The 21,988-nt window shown below is 44.2% G+C and overlaps 1 protein-coding gene and 1 long non-coding RNA gene across 2 annotated transcripts in view; both read right to left on the reverse strand.

The window, feature by feature from the left end:
* The window catches only part of LOC126209898 (visual system homeobox 2-like), a 608,517-nt gene that overhangs the window by 29,900 nt on the left and 556,629 nt on the right, over positions 1-21,988 (reverse strand). The window contains exon 5 of the mRNA XM_049939020.1: positions 7,701-7,878. Coding sequence (XP_049794977.1) covers positions 7,701-7,878 — 178 coding nt within the window. The remainder of the gene's footprint in view (positions 1-7,700; positions 7,879-21,988) is intronic.
* On the reverse strand, positions 20,738-21,402 carry LOC126210291 (uncharacterized). The gene is made up of 3 exons (XR_007540645.1): positions 21,341-21,402; positions 21,076-21,182; positions 20,738-20,899 (listed from the first exon to the last, which is right to left on the reverse strand). It is a non-coding gene; the product is annotated as an uncharacterized LOC126210291 (long non-coding RNA).

Genomic DNA, 21,988 nt, shown 5'->3' on the forward strand with positions numbered 1-21,988 from the left:
TAACGACCGCCTGCACAATGAGAGCTGGGACGCGACGCCCCCTCTGTGTCATTGTGGAGGCTCTCACGTGAGGACAAGGCGCTACTCGGCCTCTGCTAGTGGTCCGCAAAGCGCCGACGGCGACGTGTAAGCTATCTCTGATGCGCCTGCGCGAGCGGGTAAGTGTTTACCGTGTCATTTACTGGAATTTGGCTCTTTCGAGGACTACTTCCCCTCTCTCTTTCCATTACCGGAATTGTTCTGAGACTGTACGTTATGCGTTCGAGTATTTCCGCAGAAAAAGATGTACTTGAAATCACTGCAAGTACCTGTGTTAAGCCGGCCGGTGTGGCCGAGCGGTTCTAGGCGCTTCAGTCTGCAACCGCGTGGCCGCTACGGTCGCAGGTTCGAATCCTGTCTCGGGCATGGATGTTTGTGGTGTCCTTAGGTTAGTTAGGTTTAAGTAGTTCTAAGGTCTAGGGGACTGATGACCTCAGATGTTGTCCCACAGTGCTCAGAGCCATTTGAACCATTTTTGAACCTGTGTTAAGCAACAATGCAATTTTATTGTGCAATGACGTGTGTGGCAAAGGGAACCTTTTGTATGACTGTACATAAGTGATCTGACAGATAGGGTGAGCGTGATTTGCAACTGCTTGCTAATGACGCAGTATTGTACGGGGAAGAGTCGTCATTTGAGTGTCTGTAGGAAGAAAAGAGGAAGTTTAGCGTTTAACGTCTTGTCGTTGGTGGGGTCAGTAGAGACGGAGCGAAAGCTCCGACTGTCTCAAGTATGAGGAGGGAAATCGGCCGCGACCTCACAGAGGAACCATTCCGTCTATGGCTGGAGTGACGTATTGCTAACTTAACCTGAGGAAGGCGTCTTGCAATAGTCGCCGAAACATCGGAATTTTATAGTTGACAGTGCGGCCTCAAACCCAGAAGAACTTTATTGACTGTCATATGAGTGGTATTAGAACGAAGTCTATTAGTTACTATTATGTGGCATATGTAGAGTTTGTTCCCGAGTTTATATTCATACAGTGTACAACGGTTTCGGCGTTTTATTTCTTAATTTATCGTTGACTTTGATGTCACTTCTTGTACAGTTTGGGTTTTGTTAAATGTTTACTACCTATTACCACTGTATATAATTGCTCTCTAATTTTACACCGCCCCATTATTCTGTAGTTTCGACTGTCAATATTGTTGTTTCCTTTATACAGAGTCCTGAAGATATTGACGACTGAATGTGTTTCTAATTTTACATTTTATATTAAAAAGGCGGAGTTCCTAAACTATGTTGTACAAAGATGGACGTGCGGATACTTGTGTAGCTCTCCTGCCTTCCGAAATTTGTTACTACTGACTGTAAGACGACAATAAAGTACTTACAGCGGCTTATGTGACTTGAAGACGTGAGAATGTCCAGTTTTTTTACAACTGGTTGTGTTAAAAGTTCAATCTCCTCCACACTTGAGTTAGACACAAGAAAGCATGCGAGATGCTAAGCATAGGAGACCCCTCGTTACTTCATGAAGGAACGGTGGACTGCTTAATGTCCCGTCGACATTCAGGCCATAAACAACAAAGTGCTTGCAGAGACGGGCAACGAAGCAGAAGGAAATCGGCAGGAACCACGATGGCACTCTCCTCAAGTGAACCGCGGTAAACCTTTGCACTTATGCCGGACGGGGACTTGCATCTCCTGAACGTCAGGAAAAAAAAAAAAAAGAAAAAGAAAAAAAGGATGGCCTCTCATGGCTCATAAGTTACGAGACCGAATATTTTCAGGCTGTGGACCAGCTTCTATTTAAAGTGCAGCATGCCAAAAACACCTGGATAAACTGAAAGAACCAGAGGTTGTAGAGAGTTTCAGGGAGAGCATAAGGGAACAATTGACAGGAATGGGGGAAAGAAATACAGTAGAAGAAGAATGGGTAGCTCTGAGGGATGAAGTAGTGAAGGCAGCAGAGGATCAAGTAGGTAAAAAGACGAGGGCTAATAGAAATCCTTGGGTAACAGAAGAAATATTGAATTTAATTGATGAAAGGAGAAAATATAAAAATGCAATAAATGAAGCAGGCAAAAGGGAATACAAACGTCTCAAAAAAGAGAACGACAGAAAGTGCAAAATGGCTAAGCAGGGATGGCTAGAGGACAAATGTAAGGATGTAGAGGCTTGTCTCACTAGGGGTAAGATAGATACTGCCTACAGGAAAATTAAATAGACCTTTGGAGAGAAGAGAACCACTTGTATGAATATCAAGAGCTCAGATGGCAACCCAGTTCTAAGCAAAGAAGGGAAGGCAGAAAGGTGGAAGGAGTATATAGAGGGTTTATACAAGGGCGATGTACTTGAGGACAGTATTATGGAAATGGAAGAGGATGTAGATGAAGATGAAATGGGAGATAAGATACTGCGTGAAGAGTTTGACAGAGCACTGAAAGACCTGAGTCGAAACAAGGCCCCGGGAGTAGACAACATTCCATTAGAACTACTGATGGCCTTGCGAGAGTCAGTCATGACAAAACTCTACCATCTGGTGAGCAAGATGTATGAGACAGGCGAAATACCCTCAGACTTCAAGAAGAATATAATAATTCCAATCCCAAAGAAAGCAGGTGTTGACAGATGTGAAAATTAACGAACAATCAGTTTAATAAGTCACAGCTGCAAAATACTAACGCGTATTCTTTACAGACGAATGGAAAAACTGGTAGAAGCGGACCTCGGGGAACATCAGTTTGGATTCCGTAGAAATGTTGGAACACGTGAGGCAATACTAACCTTACGACTTATCTTAGAAGAAAGATTAAGAAAAGGCAAACCTACGATTTTAGCATTTGTAGACTTAGAGAAAGCTTTTGACAACGTTAACTGGAATACTCTCTTTCAAATTCTGAAGGTGGCAGGGGTAAAATACAGGGAGCGAAAGGCTATTTACAATTTGTACAGAAACCAGATGGCAGTTATAAGAGTCGAGGGGCATGAAAGGGAAGCAGTGGTTGGGAAAGGAGTGAGACAGGGTTGTAGCCTCTCCTCGATGTTATTCAATCTGTATATTGAGCAAGCAGTAAAGGAAACAAAAGAAAAAATCGGAGTAGGTATTAAAATTCATGGAGAAGAAGTAAAAACTTTGAGGTTCGCCGATGACATTGTAATTCTGTCAGAGACAGCAAAGGACTTGGAAGAGCAGTTGAACGGAATGGACAGTGTCTTGAAAGAAGGATATAAGATGAACATCAACAAAAGCAAAACGAGGATAATGGAATGTAGTCAAATTCAATCGGGTGATGCTGAGGGGATTAGATTAGGAAATGAGACACTTAAAGTAGTAAAGGATTTCTGCTATTTAGGGAGTAAAATAACTGATGATGGTCGAAGTAGAGAGGATATAAAATGTAGACTGGCAATGGCAAGGAAATCGTTTCTGAAGAAGAGAAATTTGTTAACATCGAGTATAGATTTAAGTGTCAGGAAGTCGTTTCTGAAAGTATTTGTGTGGAAGTGAAACATGGACGATAACCAGTTTGGACAAGAAGAGAATAGAAGCTTTCGAAATGTGGTGCTACAGAAGAATGCTGAAGATAATGTGGGTAGATCACGTAACTAATGAGGAGGTATTGAATAGGATTGGGGAGAAGAGAAGTTTGTGGCACAACTTGACTAGAAGAAGGGATCGGTTGGTAGGACATGTTTTGAGGCATCAAGGGATCACAAATTTAGCATTGGAGGGCAGCGTGGAGGGTAACAATCGTAGACGGAGACCAAGAGATGAATACCCTAAGCAGATTCAGAAGGATGTAGGTTGCAGTAGGTACTGGGAGATGAAGAAGCTTGCACAGGATAGAGTAGCATGGAGAGCTGCATCAAACCAGTCTCAGGACTGAAGACCACAACAACAACAACATGCCAAAAACTTTGTTCTCACGAGTGCTTTCATCCGAAATTGAAACTACATCCTCTTACAAATATCGCCCGTTTTTTATTTATTCTGTTTTCTTTATTCTGTTAAGTATATAGTCCAACTATTTTCTTTTGTTTTGTGCAGATATTTCGTAAAGACCTGTTAAATTTCCTAAGGCAAACAATGTCCGGAAGTAACCTCTTATAGTAGGACCTTTACGAAGGGCTGGCGATGTGGAAAATGCGGATAGAGATAACTCCCGTAAAAAGATACAGCACTTTTGACAAATTCATCACTCAAAAGAAAGATTGAAAAACTACCTGAAAATGCAAGTAAAAAATAAATGAAATTTCCATTTAGAAAAGCAGATGGAAGTAACGAGAATCCAAAAATAATAAAGTAAGTAAAAGTAAGAAAGAACAAAAAATCTCATTTACTAACAGTATAGCTAAGGAAAAAGGATCTAGCGTACGAATGTGAGAAATAGGGGTAGGGGTTATGAATTATGTACCCTTGGACCAGATAACTTTTATATTTGTAAGAATATTGAGACTGCACCCGAAAGTGACTAGGCTAAAACAGGTCATTTTATTAAACATTGATTTAAATTTCATTTTAGTGTCTAAAATGGCCTTATTATCTAATAGTGCCTTATCAACATTATTGTTTGTTTTCTCTATTTTTAATACAACTTATCAATAAATAATTTCTTTTTGCCAGCGTAAGTAACCTATCACAGCTAATCCCAATGTCTGGACCGATCAACCTGGATTCGGAGGCAGGTTGGTACAAAAACCTATTCCGACAGAATTGTTTTTCTGACAAACCAAATGCTGCTACGGCCTCAAATTTATGAGAAAGTATGGCTAAGGATACATATAGAGTGGCCAAAATAAAACTGGCCTAGTAAATATTTCCTGCACCTTATGTATATGATGTAAGTTACGGAGCCGGCCGTTGTGGTAGAGCGGTTCTACGCGCTTGAGTCCGGAACCGCGCTGCTGCTACGGTCGCAGGTTCGAATCCCGCCTCGGGCATTGATGTGTGTGATGTCCATAGGTTAGTTAGGTTTAAGTAGTTCTCAGTGTAGGGGACTGATGACCTCAGATGTTAAGTGCCATAGTGCTTAGAGCCATTTCAACCATTTTTGTAAGTTAGGCTGCTTATCTTAAGGTGAATGGAAATATACACGAAGATGACAACAGTCATGGGATAGCGATATGCACATAGCCTATACAGACGACGGTAGTATCGCGTACACCAGGTATAAAAGGGCAGTGCATTCGCGGAGCTGTCGTTTGTACTCAGGTGATTCATTATGGCCGCACGACGGGAATTTAACAGACGCCAAATGGTAGTTGGAGCTAAAGGCATGGGACGTTCCATTTCGGAAATAGTTCGCGAATTTAATATTCCGCGATCACCCAGGACAACGCAGTGGTCGACGGCCTTCACTTAACGACCGAGAGCAGCAGCATTTACACAGGGTTGGCAGCAGAAACAGACAGGCGACACTGCGCGAAATAACAGTAGAAATCTATGTGGGACGTACGACGGACGTCTCCGTTAGGTCAATGCGGCGAAATTTGACGTTAGTGGGCTACGGAAGCAGAGCGCCTTTGCTAACAGCACGACATCACCTGCAACACCCCTCCTTGGCTCGTGACGTTGTCGGTTGGATTCTAGACGACCGGAAAATCGTGGCCTGGTCAGATGACGTCCGATTTCAGTTGGTAAGAACTGATTGTACCGTTCGAGTGTGGCGCAGACCCCACGGAGCCAAAAACCAAAGTTGTCAACAAGGCGCTGTGCAAGCTGGTGTTTGCTCCATAATGGGGCTGCACAACGCCGGGTAAACATTGGTCTGACACGATGTTACGAAGTATCCCTTGACATTTGTCATCTACATCTACATCTACATTTATACTCCGCAAGACACCCAACGGTGTGTGGCGGGCACTTTACGTACCACTGTCATTACCTCCCTTTCCTGTTCCAGTCGCCTATGGATAGCGGGAAGAACGACTACCGGAAAGCCTCCATGCGCGCTCGAATCTCTCTAATTTTACATTCGTGATTTCCTTGGGTGGTAGAAGTAGGGGGGAAGCAATATTTTCGATACCTCATCCAGAAACGCACCCTCTCGAAACCTGGACAGCAAGCTACACCGCGATGCATAGCGCCTCTCTTGCAGAGTCTGCCATTCGAGTTTGCTAAACATCTCCGTAACGCTATCACGCTTGCCAAATAACCCTGTGACGAAACGCGCCGCTCTTCTTTGGATCTTCTCTATCTCCTCTGTCAACCCGACCCGGTACGGATCACACACTGATGAGCAATACTCAAGTATAGGTCGAACGAGTGTTTTGTAAGCCACCTCCTTTGTTGATGGACTACATTTTCTAAGGACTCTCCCAACGAATCTCAACCTGGTACCCGCCTTACCAACAATTAATTTTATATGATCATTCCACTTGAAATCGTTCCATGCGCATACTCTCAGATATTTCACAGAAGTAACTGCTACCAGTGTTTATTCCGCTATCATATAATCATACAATTAAGGATCCTTCTTTCTATGTATTCGCAATACATTACATTTGTCTATGTTAAGGGTCAGTTGCCACTCCCTGCACCAAGTGCCTATCCGCTGCAGATCTTCCTGCATTTCGCTGCAATTTTCTAATTCTGCAACTTCTCTGTATACTACAGCATCATCCGCGAAAAGCCGTATGGAACCTCCGACACTATCTACTAGGTCATGTATATACAGGGTGTTACAAAAAGGTACGGCCAAACTTTCAGGAAACATTCCTCACACACAAAGAAAGAAAATATGTTATGTGGACATGTGTCCGGAAACGCTTACTTTCCATGTTAGAGCTCATTTTATTACTTCTCTTCAAATCACATTAATCATGGAATGGAAACACACAGTAACAGAACGTTCCAGCGTGACTTCAAACACTTTGTTACAGGAAATGTTCAAAATGTCCTCCGTTAGCGAGGATACATGCATCCACCCTCCGTCGCATGGAATCCCTGATGCGCTGATGCAGCAGCCCTGGAGAATGGCGTATTGTATCACAGCCGTCCACAATACGAGCACGAAGAGTCTCTACATTTGGCATCGGGGTTTCGTAGACAAGAGCTTTCAAATGCCCCCATAAATGAAAGTCAAGAGGGTTGAGGTCAGGAGAGCGTGGAGGCCATGGAATTGGTCCGCCTCTACAAATCCATCGGTCACCGAATCTGTTGTCGAGAAGCGTACGAACACTTCGACTGAAACGTGCAGGAGCTCCATCGTGCATGAACCATGTTGTGTCGTACTTGTAAAGGCACATGTTCTAGCAGCACAGGTAGAGTATCCCGTATGAAATCATGATAACATGTTCCATTGAGGGTAGGTGGAAGAACGAAACTAAAATGAGCTCTAACATGGAAATTAAGCGTTTCCGGACACATGTCCACATAACATCTTTTCTGTATTTGTGTGTGAGGAATGTTTCCTGAAAGTTTGGCCGTACCTTTTTGTAACACCCTGTATATAGTGAAAATCAGCGGTCCCATAACACTGCCATGTGGCACGCCAGAGGTCAGTGTATCTTGCCGATCTTGTATTAGAAATTACGCTGACAGAAAGCGGGGCTTGAAATACGGCCTCTTCAAAAATTTTAAGTCTGAACTGTGAGAGCATGGCCCTGCTGCGTGATAGTTATAAACTGCATAGACAAAGGCTATTTCGGGAAACAAACTCTTGCAGTTTTCACGCAGGCAGCTAGAGGGGGGCAGCGCGTTGGGGAGGCTTACCTAGCAGCCAGGGCGCGACGCACTCGTTGCTCTCCTTGGCGCTCTTCAGGATGGTCTCCGGCAGCGGCAGCGAGTGGCGCACCATGGCGCCGTACAGGCCGTACTCCGCCATGATGGTGCTGCGTCCCCAGCACTTCTCCGTCTTGCGCCACTTGGCGCGCCGGTTCTGGAACCACACCTGCGGAAGCAACACAGCAGTCTTTAGTCCGCAGAATAACACGAGAGAAGCCTTGGGGCTGCACCAAAGTACACACAGACAAAAGACACTCCGTGAAGCAATTATCCGAGTGGAACGGTAATTGATACATGTGTAAATATACAAATAAACGATTACAATATCAGAAACATTGGATGCCTTATTCAAGAGAAAGACTCCTCAAATTGAGCAAGTCAATAACTGATGGTCCATCTCTGGCCCTGAAACAAGCAGTTATTCGGCTTGTCATTGACTGATAGAGTTGTTGGATGTCCCCTACGAAATACACTACTGGCCATTAAAATTACTGCACCACGAAGATAACGCGCTACAGACGCGAAATTTAACCGACAAGAAGAAGATGCTGTGATATGCAAATGATTAGCTTTTCAGAGCATTCACACAAGGTTGGCGCCGGTGGCAACATCTGCAACCTGCTGACATGAGGGAAGTTTCCAACCGATTTCTCATACACAAACAGCAGTTGACCGGCGTTGCCTGGTCAAACGTTGTTGTGATGCCTCGTGTAAGGAGGAGAAATGCGTACCATCACCCTTTGATAAAGGTCGGATTGTAGCCTTTCACGATTGCGGTTTATCGTATCGCGACATTGCTGCTAGCGTTGGTCGAGATCCAATGAATGTTAGCAGAATATGGAATCGGTGGGTTCAGGAGGGTAATACGGAACGCCATGCTGGATCCCAACGGCCTCGTATCACTAGCAGTCGAGATGACAGGCATCTTATCCGCATGGCTGTGACGCCACGTCTCGATCCCTGAGTCAACAGATGGGGACGTATGCAAGACAACAACCATCTGCACGAACAGTTCGACGACGTTTGCAGCAGCATGGAGACCATGGCTACGATTATCCTTGACGCTGCATCACAGACAGGAGCGCCTGCGATGGTGTACTCAACGACCAACCTGGGTGCACGAATTGCAAAAAGTCATTTTTCGGATGAATCCAGGTTCTGTTTACAGCATCATGATGGTCGCATCGGTGATTAGCGTCATCGAGGTGAATGCACATTGTAAGCGCGTATTCGTCATCGCCATACTGGCATATGACCCGGCGTAATGGTATGCGGTGCCATTGGTTACACGTCTCGGTCACCTCTTGTTCGCATTGACGGCACTTTGAACAGTGGACGTTACATTTCAGATGTGTTACGACTCGTGGCTCTGCCCTTCATTCGATCCCTGTGAAACCCTACATTTCAGGAGTATAATGGACGACCGCATGTTGCAGGTCATGTACGGGCCTTTCTGGATACAGAAAATGTTCGACTGCTGCACTGGCCAGCACATTCTCCAGATCTCTCACCAATTGAAAACGTCTAGTCAATGGTGGCCAAGCAACTGGCTCGTCGCAATACGCCAGTCACTACTCTTGATGAACTGTGGTATCGTGTTGAAGCTGCATGGGCTTCTGTACCTGTACACGCCATCCAAGCTGTGTTTAACTCAATGCCCAGGCGTGTCAAGGACGTTTTTACGGGTACGGATTTCTCAGGATCTATGCACTCAAATTGCGTGAAAATGTAATTAGATGTCAGTTCTAGTATAATATATTTGTCCAATGAATACCCGTTTATCATCTGCATTTCTTCTTGGTGTAGCAATTTTAATGGCCAGTAGTGTATCATGCCGAATTCTGTCCAATTAGCGCGTTAGACGGTTAAAATCCCGAGATGGTTGGAGGACCTCGTCCATAATGCTTCAGACGTTCTCAATATTTTACAGATGTAGCTCTGAAACGTTGACCAGAGTGTTAAGAGAAACACCTTAAGGTGTTTCATCGATCTTTTCTCACAATCTGGCTATGTTAGTATCCTCTGAAAATGACGCAGAGAGTTGTCTGTTCCTCTGCTCACTAAGCTCGTCATAACGTACAGTTTCGAAATACCGGAAACAAAGGAAAAACTGACATTCTATAGCAAATTTATTATCTCAATAGTATGGCTAGGCGCTGTTATCAGTAACAAATATGACATGGGTCAGACGTAATATTACGTACGATGACAGTAAATACGCTGATAACACGCCACCGATATAGCACATTATTTCGTTCAATAATGCTACGACAAATCGTGGTCAGTGAGCTGTGTCCGTAATCCTGTTGCAGCGTTTCTTACAGAGGGAGGGTTGCGTTTTGTTAGCCAGAAAAATAAATATCTGAGTAAAACTCGAGAGGGAGGTGGCGAGGCCATTGTGTTCGGCGCCCCCTGGCGAGACGCCGGCAAGTGGCGGAGCCGGTGAGGCGTGCGGCCGCAGACACGAGACACGTGGCGCTCACTCGTTAGGTTGGTACGCGTGCCGGGGACATCCCCCCATTGTGCGGCCGCTGTAACGAGCCGGCCGCCGACGTTATTCTTACGGAACACGGTGGCGTCGCTACAGCTATTGTTCCATTGTGGCCGCCACGCCCACCTGCGAACCCAATTCTGTGTTTGTTCGGACACCGTAGCGATGATATTCCCAATTAGCTTCGTATCTAACTGAGTCGTCATTTAATTACAGTGCCCCTGCTGTTTTCAGCAATAGGCTCTAATGACATCGCCTTGTAGCGCCCAAAAACAAATGCGTGCAATGTCGTAGCTAGTTTGTTGCTTCACAATGTAGGTACCACTTCCAACCCGAAGGAAACTCTTACTAAGTCCCAAGTAACAGTAGGAAGGTTCAGGTCATTTCAGGCAGCCGCAATGAAATAGACAGCAAGTGTTGTGTTTGACCGACGTTGTAGCAGCTACACTGACGTAATATTCAGTATACTCCAGGAGTTCTAAGCCCTAGATGGTCTCCACTAGTGGTGGGCAGGAAATCGCGTATCTGTTAGAAATCACCGTGACTGAGAAGTCACAGATATCACAGTAGCAACTTTACAGAATCTAACTGCGATTTCAGTCACAGTTAGCAGTCGCAAGTAGTATTTCACATTCAAAGACATGAGCCATCTATTGATCGAATTTAGCACTGCTTTCTGCGATTTCAGTGACAAGTCGCAAATAAGAGTCGCAAGTAGCAACTAAAAAGCGCGGTTAACAGTGGCATCTGTTGGCCGAAGTTCGTACTACGTCCATCTCTGCGGTATGCTATGGAGTCTAACTGCGATTTCCGTGACAAGTCGCAACTAAGAGTCGCAAGTAGCAACTAAAAAGCGCGGTTAACAGTGGCATCTGTTGGCCAAAGTTCGTACTACGTCCATCTCTGCGGTACGCTATGGAGTCTAACTGCGATTTCCGTGACAAGTCGCAACTAAGAGTCGCAAGTAGCAACTAGAAAGCGCGGTTAACAGTGCCATCTGTGGGTCAAAGTTCGTACTACGCCCATCTCTGCGGTACGCTATGGAGTCTAACTGCGATTTCCGTGACAAGTCGCAACTAAGAGTCGCAAGTAGCAACTAAAAAGCGCAGTTAGCACTGCCATCTGTTGAGCAAAGTTCATACTACGCTATTCGCTACCGAGTCAAACTGCGATTTTGAGAGGTGGCATGAGCCCCCTCTCATATTTCTATCTTACGATTCTCCTCTCTAGTTGCATGCGGTGGAGGGTTGCTTTTCCTTAACACGCGTACTTCCCACGCAGCGTCTCTCGTCACCCGGGTGGGCCGGTGACAGGCGGGCTCTGTGGAACTGGAGAGAGTTAAGCCGACGTGTGTGAGGCAGTCGAGTGAATGCTTTTCAGACGCCGACATTGTCAAGAGACACGCCCGCTGGGGTGTGAAGTAGCGGCTGGGCTAGAGGTTCCGTTACTTCAGAGAAACTTTGCGAAAACACTTTCTGGCGGGCTACCAGCGAGGCGTGGGAATGACTTGTGTACCCACGCAGTTGTGGCGGGAAAATTCCCGCACTTTCTGCAAAATCAGCACAGAAATTGGCGCCAAGAATCTCCATTGGTGGAATGGTAGTGCTCCGGCAATGGAGTGGAATTTCCGCCGGTTTTCGTGTTGCTGATTGGAACGTAACCACGACCACTGTCGTGGGGGCGGGAAGGTTGTGTGTTCGGCCTGTACGGGTGCTCTGGGTGGTCGGCAGTCGCCTTTCGGTCGAGGACGTCGGAGCAACCAGCCCTCGCCTGCGGTACGCCAGATCGTGTTCTGGGAGATAAGAAGACTGTTGGTAATGTACGTCCGCAGCACCGGCAGATAGGGATTTTCCTAGGTGATAATCAGAGCTCAGCAGAGCGCGCCTGTTCATCCTTTTCTAACTTTGTTCAGTTTCGAGTAGCAGCAATTACTATTGGGTTAGCTGTGTGTCTCTCTTGAGATTTGAGTGGAAAGGAATTGGCTCCACATACCACTTCGTCTTAAACCTCACGATCTAAGTTAGGGACAACTTCACCTTTACTGTGTTTGTATGAATCTCCAATTTTAGCCAATTTGATGTTTTATATTTCCTGTGTCTCTTTTACTATTCTGCGTTTAATCTTAATAAATCATATTGTTATTTTGGACAGAACTTTCTTTCTGTTAATCAATAGAGCAACCCTATCATTCCTCACTATGCTAATGAAACCTTTGTTTATTTAACTTATTTATCAAATTAAATTATTGCAGGTGCCAAACTCTCTTCTACTCCACTAGCAGGGTTGATTAGAGTCAGTTCGCGTATTTGTTTTATCCTTGTGCAACAGCAAAAGTCGGAGTTAGAATAGGGGGGGCTTAGAGCATGATTTACACATGTGGATTGTAGTAGAATTTAGTGATAAATACACTACTAGCCCCGGCACCTCGCATAATATGGCGACCCTTGGCCTCGGATCTTTCCTGTGAATCTCTGATAAACAAACAGGATTCTTAGTAGGAACATTCAATTTTTTTTCTCTCTATTTTTTTTAATGATTAATACCCAAGTTTTTTTTGGTAGTTCCGCGTTTAGTTTTAAGTAGCGGCGCATGACTACAGTTTTTGTTTTCAGTGTATATATTTTTTGTTCATTGTTTTTTTTGTGTTTCGCTGATGTGGTGTCTGTACCGCATCGCACTTTGTCGGATTTGTGTGCGGTTTCTGTACCACATCAAATTGTGTTTGTGATTACAGCGTTGGAACAGCGTTGTTGAAATTTTATGTTTATGTGTAAAAAATATATGGAGTAGATTAATTTTATTGTGCATTTTAGATGAATTTGTTTTTATGAATGATAACGAGAAGTAAGGCACGACTATTATCGGGCGAAGCTAAAACAAAAGAGGATAGCATAATGGATAAGGGGCAGTTTACTGACGGGAATAGGTTCGGAGATGAGATGGGCACATTTTTAGCAGGACAGGACGCCAGGGGCATTGATGAGGAAGGTGATTTGGACGCGATCTCAGAGCAGCGTTGCGGCCGTGATTATGATAGTGAAGTAGAGGATGAAACAGAGACAGGCACACAGGTCGAGACGGTAGCAGAAGTTTATAGTCAAACGAACGAGTGCAGACAGAGGCCAGCTCGGTCACGTCAGAGCTCTAGCGCCCAGGTGTCCAGAGTTACATCGCCCATGTTTGAAGAGGATCAAGAAGATGACGTAAACCCAATACTGAGCTTCCTACGATCAATGAAAGAAGAAGCTGACGAACAGCGTAAGAAGCAGGAAGAAGCTGACGAACAGCGTAAGAAGGAGAAGGAAGAAGAGGAGAAACAACGTAAGAAGGAGAAGGAAGAAGAGGAGAAACAACGTAAGAAGGAGAAGGAAGAAGCTGACGAACAGCGTAAGAAGGACACGGAGGCAATAATTTCGCATATAGGGGAAATTCGTGGGGAATTATTAACAATAAAGAAAGAATGTGGAGAAGCAAAACAAATGTCAATGGTAGCACAAAAAGTAGCAGGCCTAGCCAAAACTGCAGCAACAGGGGCAATGAAAATCGCAAGAGTAACTCTTAAACTCGCAGGGCGCTTGCGACGTGCGACACAAGTCCACTCGAAATCCCTAGCGGCCTTAAAGACTCAAGGTAATATTGCGGTTACGAACATCACGAAACGAATGAAAGAAGTAGAGAGTCGGATAGCAAAACTAGAGCGAAATGGGCACACGAGCACTGCGCGTTCGGATACCAATGATGGAGCACACAGGATTGTATCTCCGAGGAAAAGCCCGCCGTGCTCTAGCCCAGTGACAGCGTGCGGAACAAACAATGCACACGCAGAAACAGCGAGTAATAGCTCCAATAATTGCAGCCCACTTAGAAGAGTGAATGCTGAATGCCACTTCCACTGTGATACAGACGTAGCACATCACAGTTATCAGCAAGATAGATCAGGACACTCCGCAGACGTGCAAGTATCGGAAACGTCTGACAACACCAGTGCGAGGATCGGACAGAATTTTGATCACAATCACTTCCTGTCGATACTCAAATTCCAGAAGTTCAAAGATAATGGAGGGTCGATGCATCCGAAGAGCTGGGTGATGCAATTTACTAATTCATTACCGTCGTCATGGCCAACCCAGGCCAAATTAGAATTCATGTGTGGACACATCGAAGGCCAAGCCGCGGAAAAGATGCGGGGCGTGGCAGCGACGTGTCGGACTTATCAGGAATTTGTTGGTGCATTCCTGCGGACCTACTGGTCAAAGGAAACGCAAGACAGGATTAAAGAGGAAATAATATTTTGTCCTGAACTGGAAGTGTCCGGGCATAAGAGCGCAACCAAATTTTTTGATGACTTACTCAAGAAGAATCAGTTTTTAGATAGTCCATACAGCAACGGAGAAATTATTAAATTTTGCTTTTCGAAATTGCCAGTTAGGTATCAACAGACACTTGTCGGGAAGTGTGGATCTGACATAGATGCATTCAAGAGTCTACTGCGCGAACTCGAAGTAGTCTTCGATAAACAAGACGCAAAGGACAGGAAGAAGGCGCAAAATAACAAATACCACGGGCCAGCAAGGGAAGACGACAACAGATCGCATAATCGCACTGGTCAGTTAGGAAACCAGGGTTACCGAGATCAAGGTTACGCTATTCAAGGTTATGGAAACCAGAGACACGGAAACCAGAACGTCAGGGAACAGGGTCAATCCAGACAAGCAATCTGGGACAGGAGGAATGACGAACGGCAAAGCGACCGTAATTGGAGGGAGCGAAATCAAGGACAACAGGAGAACCAGGAGATTGAAATTAGACCTCCAAATCCTAATGCACGTCAGAGGAGGGGGAGTCTAAGGAGGGATTGACGCTAGTCCATAGGACTCCACCACTTCTCTCACATAAAGGAGTTCGTAGAATAGTAGTAGTGTAAGAAATGTACATAGTAGAATAGGCAAATATATGAACCTTTGTTCGGGGAACAATAATCGTTACATTAATAGATTAAGATTGCTAAAGTATTAACACGCTGCGTTGTCTTGCATAAGAATTTACTGCTGCTATCCTCTTTTTGTTTATGTTTGCGATCTCCAATGTCGATGGAGTAGGAGACACTACCTTTTCATGAGCAATGTTTTTGTCCTTTCCTATCTGGTGTCCATGTTAAGGGATAAGGATGAGTGACGAGACGTCGCACAAACGGGCGCATACAAGAACGTGCTCTTAGAAGCGTTCTGAGAGGTCGTGATACGCTCCATAGCGGCCACAACCAGTTCGTGAGACGTTCATACCAATGCTTGCAGGCACGCGTCAGTGCACTGCACGATTGTGGTATATTGCGCGATTTCGAGGGTGAATATGGGCAGTATAGTTTTTGCAGAGCTGCGCCGGTATCGTTGTCTTGCAAGTCGGGGTGAACCTGTGAGCATTTGACTCTAATGGTGCCCTAGACGAGAGAAATGAGGGCATAAAAGCCTACCATGCTAATGTGCTGGTTGGGGATTTAGCGTGCTGCTCGTTTTTGTCACAGATGAATCACCAAGGAATTGTACTTGGATATTCGTGACATACTGTGTAGCTGGCGTGTGTTGGGTGTCTGAATCCTCAACAGGAACCAGTCCTGGCTTGGTCATATTACATTGCTTCTGGAAAGGTGTACTTCGATCGCGAAAACCGCTTCACATAGAGAAGGAAGTTGCAACTATAAATTTATTGTCGTGTATAGCCATGGCTAACCCAGTCTCTGGAGTTTCAGTGAGGCGTAATGAAAACTCGGAGGTCATGTCGTACGGCGCGCACATCACTGTCGTCAATAGCGGCGAGCAGCAAGACATCTCAGCGTAACAGGAACTATGTAAGGGTATTGTATAAGGTAAATAAAAAAATAAATAAATAAATAAATAAATAAATAAATAAAATAAAATAAACAAATAAATAAATAAAAGGGAAAGTACGATACTAGGATAAGTTAAACTGTAGGATTTAACAATAACTAGATTAATATTGTGGGGGTTTTCTACCACAAGTGTGGCGCGCGCCTGTTGAGTTGCTATTTTTCAGGTCACCAAACCACAGACCCGAGATGGAGGGACGACGGGCGAGCGAAAGTAGCGTAGTTGCATGTTCTTTATAGCACAGTAAAACTTAGACCTGCATAACAACATAATTTAATTAAAAGACGTAGAATGTAGATCGTTGGGATATGGTAGTTAATTCTTGAAGCATGTCTACTGTCGATCTATATAATTAATAGTAATATTAGTGCGGGCCCGCACATTTAGTTGTTCATCCATTACAAAGCATCAGTTATCACACACCATGTACTTACTGAGATCGGTCTCTACACGTATATCAAAATAAATTATTTCCATGTCTAGATTAGATGTTATAATGATTGCCATAGATTAATAACTATAAAAGTAAAATAAGAGTGTCTGAAATGACAGACCATCAATGTTTCATTAGGTAAATTTATTATAACATAGAAGGTCATGGGAAAAAGTTAGGCATAAGACTTTTGTAAGAATTGTACAGATGACGAGGAACGTGGCAATGCAGAGGCCAGCCAGCGCAAAAACAAGAGGTCTTCGGCTACCTGCTAGAGGGCGAGCGTCCCGTCCTACACGCTGACAGTCACCCGGCTGCCTACCTGAGGGATTACACGGGACCCTTGCCCCGCCACAAGCGAAAGTGGGGCTGGCCGTTGACCCTGACACGCGACAGCCTGCTAGCTCTCCGGACGCGGCAGCCGCTTGGAGGGATTCCCTGCGGCAGACCACGTTGTCGTGAGTACACGAAGAAGATCACATATCGTGTCAGAACCTGCGCCTCATGTGCCTCAGGACAGAAAGGGACGCTCTATACTCACCTGTTTGGGTTTTTACAACTCACTAGCATTGGCCGATCTGCATACACAAAGCAGTATCGTGCCACACTAACAAATGTATGGTCTCATGTCTTACTTCTCCTCTCTATTAGAGAGCAGTTTTTAACAATAGTCGCTCCTAGTTCGATCCTGTATGGATGACCTCACACACTTGTGGAGTCACTCCACGTGCCATCATCCCTCGTCGAACTGCAATATTGGGAAACATAAAGTTCTGTCCAGCGAGAGAAGAGACCTAGACTAGTGATGTATCCCAACGAGTAGACCTCAGAGACAATTAATCGACGTGAGGAGAGCCTATCACTGTGTCTTCCTACCATACGGCCATGATCATATGCGTGGGTCTGACTACAATCTCAACAGCGTACTGCAGACACTCCAGAACTCCCTATTGCTGTTGCCACAACGTAGCAACTACAACCGACGTTTAGCCTTATGTGATGTCAGTACAGTGGAATCAGTGAAGTGCCACGGATATTTCTAACAATGTGATTTAGTGCCTCATTCTCAGCACAGTCGTGAACTTTGTGCAATGTGCACGCACAATTTGATGCCCCATGAACCTTGTTTTTTTTGTTTTTCTTAAATTTCTTTCTCTTATGTTGTTTCTGTAATGTATGTTATACCTTGTATGCGTTTGTGTTTTACACTGTAATTCTTATTACAGATTACTGTATTGTTCTCCACATCATGTTTTTTTTGTATTTTGTGTTTATTGTTGTGTGTATGCTAACAGTGTGCCTGAAGTCCCCATAAACTGAAGCAGATACCACCACTGTCATTGTGAATGGACCATCAGTTCAGGGAACATTTTGTAAAGGTTATTCTTGCTGCAGGGAGACAGAATGAATCGGAGGTTGTAACTAGATTCTGAAAACTCACAAAGAGATTGTTAACTTAAATATTATCATGTGTGAGTGAGGTCAGGTTAGTTTAATGATTAAAATTGTTGTAACATCTTGGGCATTTAATTGCGGAGCACTCCAACTCTGATTGTAAAGAATAAACTGCTCCATATTTGGCTCAGATGCCCGGGCCATGTTTAGAGCGTGAATGTCTGCGTGAATCGGTGTTTGGAAGGGGCTCCCTGGGTATGGATGTGTGATGTGAGTGTTAGTGTTCCATATTAAGAAGGTGAAGTTGGCTACATCATAAATAATCCTCCCTCTATGAGTTGCATTTTTCAGTTGCAATGATCTTTTTTTATAGAGTGCGGTATGTGGAGTCACTTTGTAAGATTGTTCTTGGGCGATTGACTCACTACCTTGCTCCTAAGTGAGCCAACCGCTCACCAATTACAATCTAAAATGGCGTAGGGGCAATGAGAGGTGGCATGAGCCCCCTCTCATATTTCTATCTTACGATTCTCCTCTCTAGTTGCATGCGGTGGAGGGTTGCTTTTCCTTAACACGCGTACTTCCCACGCAGCGTCTCTCGTCACCCGGGTGGGCCGGTGACAGGCGGGCTCTGTGGAACTGGAGAGAGTTAAGCCGACGTGTGTGAGGCAGTCGAGTGAATGCTTTTCAGACGCCGACATTGTCAAGAGACACGCCCGCTGGGGTGTGAAGTAGCGGCTGGGCTAGAGGTTCCGTTACTTCAGAGAAACTTTGCGAAAACACTTTCTGGCGGGCTACCAGCGAGGCGTGGGAATGACTTGTGTACCCACGCAGTTGTGGCGGGAAAATTCCCGCACTTTCTGCAAAATCAGCACAGAAATTGGCGCCAAGAATCTCCATTGGTGGAATGGTAGTGCTCCGGCAATGGAGTGGAATTTCCGCCGGTTTTCGTGTTGCTGATTGGAACGTAACCACGACCACTGTCGTGGGGGCGGGAAGGTTGTGTGTTCGGCCTGTACGGGTGCTCTGGGTGGTCGGCAGTCGCCTTTCGGTCGAGGACGTCGGAGCAACCAGCCCTCGCCTGCGGTACGCCAGATCGTGTTCTGGGAGATAAGAAGACTGTTGGTAATGTACGTCCGCAGCACCGGCAGATAGGGATTTTCCTAGGTGATAATCAGAGCTCAGCAGAGCGCGCCTGTTCATCCTTTTCTAACTTTGTTCAGTTTCGAGTAGCAGCAATTACTATTGGGTTAGCTGTGTGTCTCTCTTGAGATTTGAGTGGAAAGGAATTGGCTCCACATACCACTTCGTCTTAAACCTCACGATCTAAGTTAGGGACAACTTCACCTTTACTGTGTTTGTATGAATCTCCAATTTTAGCCAATTTGATGTTTTATATTTCCTGTGTCTCTTTTACTATTCTGCGTTTAATCTTAATAAATCATATTGTTATTTTGGACAGAACTTTCTTTCTGTTAATCAATAGAGCAACCCTATCATTCCTCACTATGCTAATGAAACCTTTGTTTATTTAACTTATTTATCAAATTAAATTATTGCAGGTGCCAAACTCTCTTCTACTCCACTAGCAGGGTTGATTAGAGTCAGTTCGCGTATTTGTTTTATCCTTGTGCAACAGCAAAAGTCGGAGTTAGAATAGGGGGGGCTTAGAGCATGATTTACACATGTGGATTGTAGTAGAATTTAGTGATAAATACACTACTAGCCCCGGCACCTCGCAATTTCTGTGACAAATCGCAACTAAGAGTCGCAAGTAGCAACTAAAAAGCGCAGTTAACATACTTTTCCTAGTGTCATCTGTTGACCGACGTACGAACTTCGTTATGAGAGCCTTGTGCCTCACGAGATCGATGTGCTGTGTGTGCATATGAAGGGCTTATTTCAATAGTGGTACAAGTCCATTTTTGTTAATTTTGAGATATAGAGTCGTAAAGTTAAATGAGCGCTGAAAAATCTGCAGTTGAGATACCAGAAATATTCAAACATATGGCTTCTTGCTAGAGATGAACCTTTATTTATGTTTGTTTGGATCACTAATTTCAGAAGCATTATAGACAGAAGAGTGTAGGTAATGGACTTGTACCACTATTGAAATAAGCCTTTCATATTATATGACGACATGCACATTCAGCATCAGTTATGGCTGGTCAAATACTGCTGTGACTCTGAATGTATTATATTAATAAGAAGCAACATTGCCTTTTTCTCCTGAAAATATCAAGTAACATAACAAATGTGTTTGATTCTGCTTCCAATATGACAGTTTTGGTTAATATTCCACATGCCTACAGGACTTTGCAATGTTAACACAGCAGAACTCAGACATTTGTATAAGTGTAGAGAAATGAAAACAGTCATATGAATGCCTCACTTTTGTTCCGACACAGTTCAAGACTCGGGAGAAAAGTTTTACACCTGGTGTTCTACATGGCAACTTCACACACAAGAACTTTTTGCCGGCACTTCTACCATCTACATAAGTAAGCTTTTCCTGTGTCACTTTCAAGTAATGCACTTAAGCTATTCCTGATTTAACTGGAAGATCTGTACTTCCCACTTTCATATCAACAGCCTCAAAATGCATATTGTAGACTTCGGGATATGTTACAAGTCAGTGTCACACCAAGATTGTGGAGAAAGGGGGGGGGGGGGGGGGCGGCACGTCGGTATCCAACAAGTGTTTACCAATAAATAAGTGGCGGAAAATTACGGGTATAGGACGGCTTAACATGTGGAAAATGAGATTTTTATTATTCACTCAATGTATTTAACATTTATTATTCCTTTAAAATCGCACAACAACTTCAATAAAACACTTTAATCAGCCACACACTTATTTCATAATTATTTCACTTTTAAACTGCAAATCCTCTAAGAGCTGTCTTGAATCTTCACGAGTCTCTCTCAACAGCCTTGATGTGGATAGATATGTACAGCAACCAGTAATCAGTCAGAACTGCGTCTGCAAAAACACAAGGATTATTAAACAATTTTTGCTGTCACTAATTACTAGCAATATAATTGACAGAGTAGATTGCTAATATTTGCTATATCACATTTGCTAATATTTGCTGTATCACATTCGCAAGAACGATCTCACTGAAGTAATTAAGTCCATCAAAACGCTTAGAAACTAACCTCTCGTCTGACGAAAACGGTCTAAAGACTGGCAATTTCTTCAGATCTGTTGACAATGATATTTTGAATTATCACTTTACTGAGTGACTGAAATGTAGTTCAGGTACCTATGAACATAACAATATGTTAGAATTCATTTTCTAAACACGAACTATTACGGTACTGTGCGGCTACTTACATATTAATTACACTATTAATATCTTCACAGTTGTTTCTTTAATACAAAATTAAAGCCAACGGAAGAATAAACGTAAAACGTACTTACCAATGACAGGTTTGTTGAGATGCAATTTTCTGTGTGGACAGATGTAACTTTTTCATACGGTGGTACGTCGCAAAAATCGCAGGAGTCACAGAAATCGCAGAAGTAGCAGAAGTCACAGAAATCGCAGAAGTAGCAGAAATCGCGGAAGTAGCAGAAGTCGCAGAAGTAGCAGAAGTCGCAGAAATCGCGGAAGTAGCAGAAATAGCAGTGGCGGAGGGATACGCGACTTAGGTTCCTTAACTGCGACTCTTAACTGCGACAAATCACAGTTAAGAATAACAGATACTGAAAAGTAGCATTCACAGAAATCACTGATATCGGAAAATCGCAGTTTAGCCCATCACTAGTCTCCACACTGTGCCACATAAAGCTGAAAACGCAGGTGATGTTTTTCCTGCTCGTCTCGCCAGAAATAGCCTGTGATACGTGGCGGTGACCAGCGGTTTTTCCGAAAGATTTTTCGGAGGTGGATTTGTTCTAGATTTTAGCACAGTGGACGAGGCTGTTCAGAATGCCACGTTTTGCGCCGGATGGTGGTGGCTGAGAGCGTGTAGATATCTATATGTTTGTGTAGGTTTCCTATAGACACTGTGGTTGAGGTGCCCATTGGGTTTGGGGCGAACGAGGACTTCAAGGAAGGGCAATGCA

The sequence above is a fragment of the Schistocerca nitens genome, chromosome 10, assembly GCF_023898315.1.
Source record: "Schistocerca nitens isolate TAMUIC-IGC-003100 chromosome 10, iqSchNite1.1, whole genome shotgun sequence".
NCBI lineage: Eukaryota > Metazoa > Arthropoda > Insecta > Orthoptera > Acrididae > Schistocerca > Schistocerca nitens.